The sequence below is a fragment of the Antechinus flavipes genome, chromosome 5 (assembly GCF_016432865.1).
Source record: "Antechinus flavipes isolate AdamAnt ecotype Samford, QLD, Australia chromosome 5, AdamAnt_v2, whole genome shotgun sequence".
Taxonomy (NCBI): domain Eukaryota; kingdom Metazoa; phylum Chordata; class Mammalia; order Dasyuromorphia; family Dasyuridae; genus Antechinus; species Antechinus flavipes.
In genome coordinates, this window is record NC_067402.1 from 91500991 (window position 1) to 91513142 (window position 12152).

At 37.4% G+C, this 12152-nt stretch overlaps 1 protein-coding gene across 3 annotated transcripts in view; it reads left to right on the forward strand.

Moving 5' to 3' along the window:
- Window positions 1-721: 721 nt before the first annotated feature.
- The window catches only part of LOC127538193 (uncharacterized), a 35419-nt gene continuing 23988 nt past the window's right edge, over window positions 722-12152 (forward strand). For 2 of the 3 annotated variants that reach the window (XM_051961818.1, XM_051961820.1), the window contains exons 1-2: window positions 725-886; window positions 6137-6199. In XM_051961818.1, the coding sequence (XP_051817778.1) occupies window positions 773-886; window positions 6137-6199 (177 nt within the window). In that variant the 5' untranslated portion in view covers window positions 725-772. Of the gene's footprint in view, window positions 887-6136; window positions 6200-12152 lie in introns of all 3 variants that reach the window. The other variant, XM_051961819.1, reaches the window with a different exon arrangement.

A 12152-nucleotide genomic window follows, 5' to 3' on the forward strand; every position in this document is an offset into this window, starting at 1 on the left:
GAAAGGCTATATACCAAGGCAAAAGGAAGACCCATACTAGGATACCCCCAGATCTATATGAAGCTACTGCAACAGGGAGAGGGGCCAAATGATAACTTTGTCACCCAGTTCCAGGTTACAGATCCAGAGTGGACTTGAAAAAAGACCTGCATCAGAGTTAGTATTCCCAAAAAGAGAGGTGCTGGGGTAGTAGAGGAATAACTAGGGCAGGAATCCCAGGCTATAGGAAACCTATAATTCCATCAGCCAGAACATACAAAACATTGTAGCTGACTGATGGGAGCTGAGCCCAGAAGCATCTTATCATTCAGTTATATTCAGTTATTCCAGCTGAATCTGAGGCTCAAACCAGGGGAGTAGGAATCAGACTTTGCTCTGGATCAGACTCCTTTGAGAGCATTCAAAGTCTGCAAATTTCCAGTCTTCTTTAAGAGCCTAGAATAATCCAATACTGAAGACACAAATCCAGAAGAAAATGGCTCCAAAATATCTACAAGCAAAAACCAAGCATCGGACACAAACTCAATGAAAACTTAGCCTGCCTTCACTGACTGCCTATGCTTGTCCCAGGAGCCATAAGTATCCCTATAATTCCATCTCTATAAAGTTCCTTCCTTGAAATTAGAGAAATGAAAGATGGTTTATAATTAAAACTCTGACACCTCCCACAAAGAACAGCAAAACAACCAAAGGCCAGGTCACTGTCCTATCCCAGGGAGGAGCCAGAACTGTAGTCTAAACTGGCCCTGCATTTAGCTGTAAAGAGGCTAAAATGAGACTGTGGCTTCTGAGCTTGGTGGCAGGGATTGCCCTGGGAGTGGCCGGGACTCCCCTGGGAAAAGTCTCCATGGGGAGAGAACAAATCGAGGAGAAAAAGGAGGTACAGGTATGTGATTGTCGGGGCTGAGGCCCTAGGAGGTGGAAAGAATGGAGTGTCTGCTGAGGGTGAAGGCTGGCAGGGAGGCAGAAGTAGAGTTTGAGACTGGAAGACAGAAAAGACAAGAATCCCCACTTTCTCACCTTTCTTAATGTTATTTGAGAGAGAAAAGGTTCTGGCAGACCCACTAACGCCTAACAGAGAAGGTCCAAGTGTTGGAAGCAGCTGAAATGCCCAGAGGTGCAGATTATTTAATTTTCAATGTGAACATTCACACCTAGAGAATCAGGAATCACTGAAAATTAGTGCTTGATAGTTTTGTGGAAGGTCTAAACTTAAGAAAATAATAGAAGGAACATTGATAATGCAAATTAAACTTTAAAATGTGTCCTAGTTAAACATTTGCCCCCTTTTAGTCTCTTGTCTGGGGATCTTTCATGTACATATTCTTTATCTTCAATAAACACAAAACCTTGTCCCCTCTGAGAAGGTGCTTGATATCTATTTCTCTTCAGCAAGTTATAGGATCCTAAGATGCTAGAAACTGTGGCTTTCTGTTTCTTCTAACCAGCAATCCCTCGAACCAAATAGTGGGTTGAATTCATTTTACTTATCAGAAACTGAAATGTGGAATTTAACTGAATTTTCTGAGCATACTGAGGAACTAAGTATAACATCTTCCTGTCAGGCTGTAGTGCAGAGCTTCATTAGTTTATGCAGGGGACTCTGGGCTCTGGAAGAGCACATTTCTAACAGATTTTCCAAAGCTGGAAAGTTTTTGCCCAAATGGTGTTCATTTTCTTTAGAACCAGTTTTACTCAATTCTGGGAGTCTCATGTCCAGATTGGTTACCAAGTATTAAATTTTTTTCCAGCAATTCATTGATTAAATTGTGGAGCTTTCTCTATCTGAAATGGGAGAGGGATTATTCACATGAATGAAATCTCCAATCTTTGAAATATTGATAATATTAGTGTAATATAATAGTAAGAGCCTTATTACACGACCATAGCTGGGCTTAGAGATGGACCTTAGAGGATGAGTAGGCAGAGGAGAGTTAAGAAAAGGATAATATAGCTTGAGACAAAAACTTATAAGAGAAATGATTTCTGTAATCCAAGAGTTCTGAATCCTTCCTCCCCACCACAAACTCACTGACAAGTTGAGTCCCCAGGCCTAGCCACTAAGGTCCTCCCAACTAACCTATAATAAATGTCTCACCTAATTGTACTGTAAGGATTCTTGTCTGTGGACTATATTATTCTAACATGTTGAAATTCAACTACCCCCAGAATTAGACACAGACAAACCTTGGTAAGAAAGGAGAATCTCTGTCAGTGTAAAGAATATCAAAATGTCTCCTACTGAGACATCATTTTAGTCACATAGGTAATATGTTGTGTAAATGTAATATGTAACATTAATTATGTTGACTATTTTATACAATGTTATATAATATTCAATCTATTATAATCAAGTGAATTTTTTAAAGTGTTTAACACAGTGCCTGGTATTCATAGGCACTGTATAAATAGTTATTCCCTTCTCTTCCTTCCTAAGCCCAGCTGTATCTCAGGAAAATAGATCTCTATGGAAATAAGGAACAGATACAATTAGGAAGGTGGAATAAATGAGGAGCAACAGGTAGAATATGGATTTCCTCCAAAGTTATAAAACTAAGACCACACTGAACAAGTTCAGAACTAGCTGAGTAGGGGAAAGAGGAAAAGCTGAGAGTTATGGGATAAAGTGGTCAGAGCTAGATTTCTCAACAATTCAACTTACAATATATGAGATAATTTAAGGCTCTAGATTGTAATGCCAGAGAAACTGAGGCAGGAGAGAGATTAGAGAGTTTTTAATATTTTATTAATGGGAGAGTAAAATTGACTGGACAGGACTCTCATCTCAAATTATCCAGTCAGACAGAGATAAAGATATACTGGGATCAAGGAATCCATGTTGGTCCCAAGGCTGGAGGAGACTGTCATCCCAAAGCATCCAGCGTCCAGCATACAGCCACCAGCCTCCAGCAATGAATGGAGGAACCCCAACTTCTTAAATACCTTTTCTCTAAACAAAGGAAGGGGTAAGAAGCGCGGGGAGAATTTCTATCAGGATGGGGGAGACCATAAATCCTAAAAACACAGAGACAGGATGTCTGAAAACACAGAAATAAAGATATCAGTGAGGTATCTTGGAATATTTTAGAGGGATATTGTAAATTCTTGAGGACAGAAAAGAGTCAGGAGGTCTACTCTCTTGTTTATCTTGCTAACAATTTATAACCTCAGAGCAAATAATCCTCAGTCTTAATGGACCAGAGGAGGATTTACAGCTAAGGGGATTGACACAGAACAGTTAAAGAAACTGAAACAAGGGAAACTAGTGCAGGGAAACTGAGTCAGGACAGTTAAAGAGAACTGTGGCATAACAAGATTCCCTTTTGAGCTTCCCAGAGAGCAGGCTCCCATTGAAATTCCAAACTTCATTATTGTGTGCTAGTATTTCATAAGGCCTAAGTCCTTCATTCCCTCATTCAGAGAGCACTGGATAAACCCCAGTGTGGAAACATTCTCAAGCTGGGAAGAACCAAAGGGAGGTAAGAGAAAAACTCAAACTGCCAAGGAGGCGAAGATGGGAGTAGGAAGGCAAAAGATAGTTGTAAACTGACATTCAAATGGGTATTTTGCAGTTTCACTTTGTCAAGCCCATTGGTAGGGATAAGAGAATGGAGCTGCCCCTAAGACCACCTCCAGCTCTTAAGCAGGCCCAAATCTGTGCCATCCTTGAAACTCTCATCAGATGCTGCTGTGTTTATTTGGTATGAGCTGATATCTCTCCTCCCCTGATCAGCTAAACACTTTCCTTGAAAAAAGCATCCACAATCAATGCTTCTGCTTACTCTTCTCAGTTCTGTGAAGCCTTCAACAATCTGGCATCTGATTTCCCTTCTCTCCTAATTTACTACCAATCTCTTCATTGCTTAATCTGACAGCCTCTTCTCCAGGCTCAGCCTTCTTGGCCCATCTGAAATTCTTGACACTGCTGACCACCTTCTCATCCTGGATTCTCTTTTCTCTTTTCTTTGGGCTTCTATGAATGACCCTCTTCTGCCTCTGTTTCTGCTTCTGTCTGAGTTTGTGTATGTGTATATGAGTGTATCAGTCTGTCCCTTATCTCTCTTTTTCTCTTTCACTCTCATCTCTTTCTCTCTCTGATTCTGTTTCTGTCTCTCTCTGTCCTCTGAATCCCCCCTCCTCCCTCTCTCTCTCTCTCTCTCTCTCTCTCTCTCTCTCTCTCTCTCTCTGTGTGTGTGTTTCTCCATATCTTTCTGTCTCTCATCCGTCTCTCTCTCTCTCTCTCTCCCTTTTGTGTCTATTCTCTCATCATTCTCCTTTATTGAATCTTTTGTTTGCCATATCCACTAACTGTAAGTGTTCTTCCTAATATTCTACCCCAAGATGTCTTTCTTGGTTTTTTCTTTCTACACTGTCATTTGAGTAGTATCCATGATTGTTCTCTCTAGGCTGACGATTCCTAAATCTATTTATCCAACTCTAATCTCTCCAAAGGTCCTTCACAATTCCCCCACTGCCTGATGGACAATTTGAGCTAGAAATCTTATGGTTATCTCAAATTCAAAATGTACAAAACAGAACTTCTCTTCTATCTTTCTCCTCAACTTTCTTCTCTTCTGAATTGCTCTATTATTAACAAGGGCAATACCCAACTTTAGAACTTTGTCTTTGCCCTCCAATCCTCTCCTCAAACACTCCACATATATGAACAGTTGCCAAATCTTATCATTTCTTTCTCGACAACAGCTCTTCAATAACTCTCTCTGCCTTAGTTATCATAGTTCATCTTAGTTCAAACTTCATCAGTTGTTGACTGACCACAATAACCTTCAAACTGGTCTCCCTGCCTCAAGTCTCTCCTCACTCCAATCCAGCTTCCACACAGCTGCCAAAGTAATTTTCCTATGACAGATATCTGGCAACAGCACCCCCCCCAATAAATTTCAATCACCCCTTATTGCCTCTAGGCAAACAAAATCATTTTACATTTGAAGCTCTTTACAAAATGGTTCCTTCCTACCTTTCCAATCTTCTTACCTTCTACTTTCCGCCATGCGTTCTACAGTCCAGCCACACTGACCTACTTTCTATTCTTGGCACAAGATACTCCATCTTCCATTATAAATGGAAGTATAAAATCCTTTATACTAGTTATTCCCAATGCTTGGAATGCCTGCGTTCCAAAGTCTGATTCTAAGAATCCTTGATTTTCTTTAAGACTCCTGTAGGAAGTCATTCCCCCTTTTCTCCTCCTTTTCTGGTTCTTTTGGTGCCATCCCTTCTAAAATTACCTTCCTTCTACTATGTATTTATTTTATATGTTCTAATATGAATATATATGTGCATGTATATATTATGTAGATGCATCTTTGGATACACATATATGTGTTTCTATATGCATGTGTATGTTTGAATATACATTCTAATGTGTCTGATTCATAGTGAGTATTTAATAAATGCTTATTGATGAATTGCTTTTCTTTGTTATGTGCAAATTCACAGTAAACATTAGAATTTATTTCCTTTCTTGTCAAATTTGGGGTACTGGAAGTACAAAAATACAAAGCGCAGAGGTACCAGTGACTTTGTCACTACTGTTGGTAATTGTTCTAACATAGTAACTATATTCAATGCTTCTCTTTCGTGTGCATATACAAAGAAAGAGTGGAGAGAAGGAGAAAGAGAGAATATGGAAAAGTCATATAGAAAAACAGAAAAAGACAAAATAGAGGAGATCTATAAAGAAAGAGAGGGGAGAGGGAGAGAGAGCAGAGAGAAAGGGAGAGAAAAAGGAAGAGAGGGAAGAAGGGAGATAGAAACAAGAGAGGAGACAGAAAAGTATATGTAAAATCAATCAATAAAATATTAACCCTCTTTTAAATGTTCACTATGTGGCAGGCAATGTGCAAGGTGCTGAGGCTACAAAGACAAAAATAATGTTGCAGCCCTCAAAACACTTACATTAATTCAATTTTAAAAGCTAATTGACTACTGTATGTCAAGCATTGAGAAGATGGGGGATGAAGATTCACTCCTTCATTTTTGGTGCTGTCTGATGACAATGAGAAAATATGCAGACATTATCATAAACTTCCTTGAGACTCATACCCAGGGTTCCCATAATCCCCATCCACTTTAACATGTGTACAATCTCTACCTCCCTTCTCCATTCCTACAGGACAAGCCCAAGAAAATGAAGAGACAAATCTTTATAACTGGTGCTTACACAGGATTGAGTGCTGTAAGTTTGAAAATGGGTTGAAAGTCAAAAAGGGTTAAAGATCATAACAGAGGTTGAGGAACTGGAAAAGAGCTGTGGATGATGGCATTGGGGAGGGCAGACTGTGGAGGGAGCCCAGAGTTTATGAGGGAAATGGAGAGTATTAGTGGGGAAACAAGAGTTCATCAACCTCTCAGGGTTTGAATTTCCATCCCAAAATGAGTTGTGCTCCTGGACCATGAAAAAGTTCAGTCTTGAGAAGGAAAAAAGCTAGGTAAAGTTCCTATGCTGTGTTTGGGGGGATGTTACCATCCCCCCCCCAAACCATAACAATATGCTTTGGAACAATATGCTGCCATGGGATGAAGATAAGCCCAACCTGGTTACATAATTTCCCTCATCAAAGAGAGTAAACCAATTAATCCATTTATATATGACTACATTGGCCTTCCGCTGAGCAGAAAGAGATGGCCAGGAAAATGCCATGCAGGGAGCACACTGCTGTCACAAAATGCTACTGATTCAGGTTAATTCTTCAGGGGAAGCAAAGTGATACAGTAGAGTGATAGAGCACTGGTCTTTGAATCAGGAGAAACTGAATTCTAATTTTGCCTCAGATACTAATCTTTCAGTCTCACTTCCTTCATCTGTAATAATAATATCACTTACCTCAAAGGACTGTTGAAAAGATCAAATGAAATAATATTGTAAAATGCACTGCTAACCTTAAAGCACCATATAAATGCTGCTATTTCTCCTTCGAAGTTATCCTGACCCTGTTTAGCATAGCGCCCCCTTGACCTTAACTCATTATTTGCAGCCTAAAATCATATATTTCCTGGCTAATCACTAGATTCTGTTACCTTTTATATTTCTAACATTAGCCTTTCTATTAGTCGAGTTGTTACTTTGATTCTTGAAGTGATGTTTGATTTGTATTGGGCTACATAGCCTAGCTGACTCTCTCACTTGTTAATTGCCTTCTAATGCCCCATGGCTTCTGCAGAGCCTGGCTGCTATGGCTAATGATTACTCTACACTCAAGTGTATCCAAAAAAAATTAAAAAGCATGAGAGTTCTGGCAAGTTCTATCATGCTAATAAAGCCCCAGTGATAACTCAAGTCTACTGTTCTATGACCAAAAGAATTCTCTTTAAGAGACTGACCACCAGTTTATGGATTTTAGAGGGCCATAGCAATCTATAAATTTTTTAAAAAGCATAAAATGACCCTCAGTCCTCTGTGAATCCCTTCCATCTAAGCTGTGAGGGTGATGAAGTAGCAGAACATTTGGTTGAAGGTGACAAGAATCACAGAATTTGTAGTCCATCTATAAATATTAAACTGAATGCAGGTACTTGAAACTAGTCTTTGTCCAGTGGTCAACAATTTAACACAGTATTGAAAGAACTGGACATTCTCATACTGACATTCTCAAAGGAAAGAAAACCAGAAGACAAAAGAAAGGTGCACTAAATAAAGTAGTGCCTCACAGATTCCCTTTGGAGAGACAAGCAAAGAAGTTGACATAATCTTATCATGAAAGCAAAAGCAACAAGATATATTTGCAATAACTGTATGAGATACAAATAAGTCAAAAAATCCTACAACGACTCATAAATAAAATTAGCAGAAGGGCAAAAAGTAGATGCAAAAAAGTGGAATATATCTGTCATTGTTTTCTATAATAATTTATTTTTGTCATCAGTAACAAAGGAACATAACATCTGGACTTTTAACACTTCCATCCTCTATAAGCTATGCAAAAAATGGCACTGAGGAAGATGAAGTTGGAAATAACAATCGGGCCAGATGAAGCATTTTTGAGACTTCTAGTAAAAAGCCTGCATTGTTTTTTTTAAATGCTGACAGATTTGATTGCCTCATTGTTCATTTATTATTTACAAGTTTTCACATCTTTTTGGTCATACAAGATTCCACTATATTTATTGTTCATTGACAGCAAAAAAGAATTTGACTCAATAGAACAAAACACAAATTTAGAGTTTCTTCTCCAATAAGGAATTATGCATGTCTCTTAAAAGATTGCTTAACAAATGCAGACATATCACTTTTTAGTGACTCATATCAATCAAGGCTTAAAACAAGTGACATGTGCTGTCCCATGTCTCATATAATAGCCAAATAAAATACAGTTTCCATATATAGGATGAAATAGTTTGTGGGAAATACTGCACTGATTGTGCCAAGCCCCAGAATATTGCATAACCTCATCAATGAGAGTCATCGTTATCCAAAAGAAGTAAGCCTAAAATTCATACAAAGAAAACTGTATACATAAAAAATGCCTTTTGCTCAGATTATATTATATAATTTGATAGAAAATCCATTTAGTTAGTAAATCAGTACATATATGGGGGAGAGGCAACAAAGATGGAAAATGTTGGGCCCAGAATTAACAAAGGAGAAAACAGGATGGATTAAAATTGGGTGCAAAGGCCCACTTTTCAACACAAATGTTCTTCTGATGTTGCTATAAGATTATGAATATTGGAACACCACAATCTCAAAAAGAAAAAAAATTCAAGTGACTCAAAAGGCAATGAGAGATGTATGATCATATTTCTGAAAATAGCTTATGCCACATAAATGTTAGAAAAGATATTGCTCAGGAAATGTATGATCAGAAATGTATATGTACTGCACTGAGATATGAGAAAATAATAAAACATAGATAACCAGGTAAGATTGTAGGAAGACTCTGATCCCCTAAAAAATTCCATGCAGGATTAGAAATGTACCACTCTACTAAGCTAAGTGGACACTGATCTCAGGAGTCTGACAGAGATCCTGGGATAGACCAATGGCACAAGTCAAAGGTAGAGCACAAAAGAATTCTGAAGTCTTCTTGGCAGTTTCAACACTTAGAGACTTAGCTCCTTAGAGCCCAGGCCCAGCTAAATTTGAACCTGCCCCCTAGGCCACTGCTGCAGGAGAGAAACTTTGAGGAATTCTGGGAATTACCTGTCTAAGCCAAACAGCACTGGAGCCTTTCCTAAATCTGTGGCTATATGTCTGAGCCCCATTTGAAAAGAGCGCAGCCTCAAGGCTTTTCAGTCCATAGGAGGAGTCTGGAATTGCACTTCTGATCTAAGAAAAACAGAGCCTGAGGTCTTTCCTGTTTCAACAGAACTGAATTCAGCCCTAGTTTAGCAGAGAAAACCAGACAAGTCATTCCAGGCAGGGTCCAGTAGGCTATCTGTGGCCAAAGCTAAGCTGTGGAAGAAAGGTCGTAGAAAAAAATCCAATTAAATAGTCCCTGAAGCATGTTCTGTGATCTCAGCATTGGAGTGATCCCTGAGCTCAGTAACAGGAGAGCAGGGGTGAACTCCAGGCAGATCTATAAGGAGAGATCCCAGAGCCTTTGTGTGTCACAAGAGGAAGCTCCCAGACAGAACCTAATACTAAAGTAGCCTTGTTGTACTTTTAATTAGGTACTTAATCAGTCTATTATACTAAGACTAGGCGGCCTCCACAACAACCCAAACACAGCCCTTTCCCAATGAGCAAATCAAGGATAAATCTGAACACTGAGAGGAAACACCTTGATTTGAGAGTCACTAAAGAAAGTAAACTTCTTCAAGGTTTACTTTCTTCTTTAAAGGATAGTGCCCCCAAAAGCCCAGGTAAATCTAAGAGGAAAAATTGACCTGAACACAAAGATTATGAGAGCCCAAAGGAAATGAAACAAAAGATGCAGAACAAAAGAGTTTAGAAATGGAAATATATACATGAAAAATATAGAAAGGTACATATTTTGTTTAATTAAAAAAGTGTATAAGTCATTTACATAACAATAAAAGGATAAACAGCAAATGCCTTCTAATAATTCTATTATCTTTAAAGATGAAAAAGAGAGGTTAAGATGACAGACGGTCTGTGATTGGTTTTGTTCCATTTTATTAGTCTTAGGATATTACTTATCTTTTAAGTAAAGATAAAAGGAAGAGGGAAATCACTTATATAATACAAGTACATCATACAAAGACTTTATCATCATGGAAGTAGGAGTGGGGGAAGTAAACATCTCATGAACCTTACTTTCATCTGAATCATTTGGAGTAATTCTGACCTAAACTTTGCTAGCTCCTGTTCTGGGTTTAGGTAGGAGTAATATTAAACTCAAATAGAAATGGAGATAACTATTCTATACATAAGGATCTTTTTGAATCACAAATTGACTTAATTTTAACATTTAATGTTATCTCTATCTTTTTCTATTTTTGCTTATTTTGTTAAATGTGTCCCAATTATGTTTTAATCTGGCTCAAGATGCCAGGGCTGTTGTTCAACATCTCTGAGTTAAAGGAAAATTTAATACAATTTTACACATACATGCCTATATAGAAATACTTTAAACTCAAAAAGATGAACGGTGAGGAACAGAGGAATGGTTGAGAGGAATATTTTTGGAGAGGATTTTAAAGGTAGAACAGGATAGATAAGAGAATAATCATAAGCAAAACAAACTTAAATATTGAAATAAGGGATATGAAAGAAGAATTCAAATTAAAAGAAGAAAGAGTAAAAACTTCTCAATGCTTGAGTAGGATTTTTCACCATGTATTCTAAGGTTTCGATTTTCCTTGTCATTCTTTTCTCCTTCGCTTTTCTGAAGAAAAGGTGAGGTTAGGAGAAAAGATGCAACAGAGAAAAAATAGATTGTTTTACATTTAAGATTGCAAATGTCAGGCAAATTCCCTCTCTTCTGTCATCTCTTATTTGTTAAGAGGGTAGTATGTACAAAAAAGAAGCAAAATTTTAAAAGACTAAGATGGAGGGGAACACACAATTAGCAATAATGAGTCTAAATGAAAATGGGATGAACTCAGCCACAATATAAGGGAAAAAATAATAGAATGGATTAGAAAGTAGAATCTGAAAAGGAAGCTGAAATAAATCTATTATGCTTCAGATGATCTCAAAAAAGCAGGGGTTGAAGTCTAAATAAAACAAAAAGAAATAAGCAGAGTAAATGCTTAAATATACTATACATAATAAATCAATATCTATATTTAACACATCTATATAATAACATAGCATATAAATACTTAAGGGAAAAGTCTATAGAAAAAGAGGAAAAATAGATAGTAAAATAAATAGTAAGGTACCCAACTACCCTTTTTGACCCATGCAAATATATTTTTAAATTTTTTTCAAAAGGACCTAAATAGAACTTTAGAAAAATTATATATAATTAGTTCTAGATGATTGCTGAATGGTAATACCTGGAAGTATTATATAGTATCTTTACAAAAATTGACAATGCATTGGGATCAGATATGTGCAGGATGCTTTCAGAAATACCTGGAAAAACTTATAGGAGCTGATACAAAGTGAAATATAATGTGCACAAAGTAACAATATTCTATGATGATCGGAGTAAATGATTTAGCTATTCTCAGCAATACCATGATCCAAAACAACTCTGGAAGAATTACAGTGAAAAATGCTATCCACACCCAGAGAAAGAACTGCTAGTATCTAAATGCAGATGGAAAGACCTTTTTTTAAACTTTATTTTTCTCAAGGGGTTTGGGAGAGTTTTTTGTGCATGTTTTCTTTTACAATGTGGCTATTATGGAAATGTTTTGCATGACTACAAATGTATAATCTATATGGAATTGCTTGCCTTCTTAATGGGAATGGGGGTAGAGAAGGAGGAAGGGGAAAAAATTGGAACCTGAAGTTTTGAAAAGAAATGCTAAGAGACAGCTAGGTGGTACAATGGATAGAGCACCAGCCTTGAAGTGGGGAGGACCTGAGTTCAAATCTAACCTCAGATACTTAATATTTCCTATCTGTGTGACCCTAGACAAGTCACTTATCCTCAATTGCCTCAGCAAAAAAAAACAAAAAAAGTTGAAAATTGTTTTTACATGTAACTGGGGAAAAATAAAATGCTAAAATAAAAGAATCAATTTTCAAAAGTTCAACAAAAAGTTATTGTAGG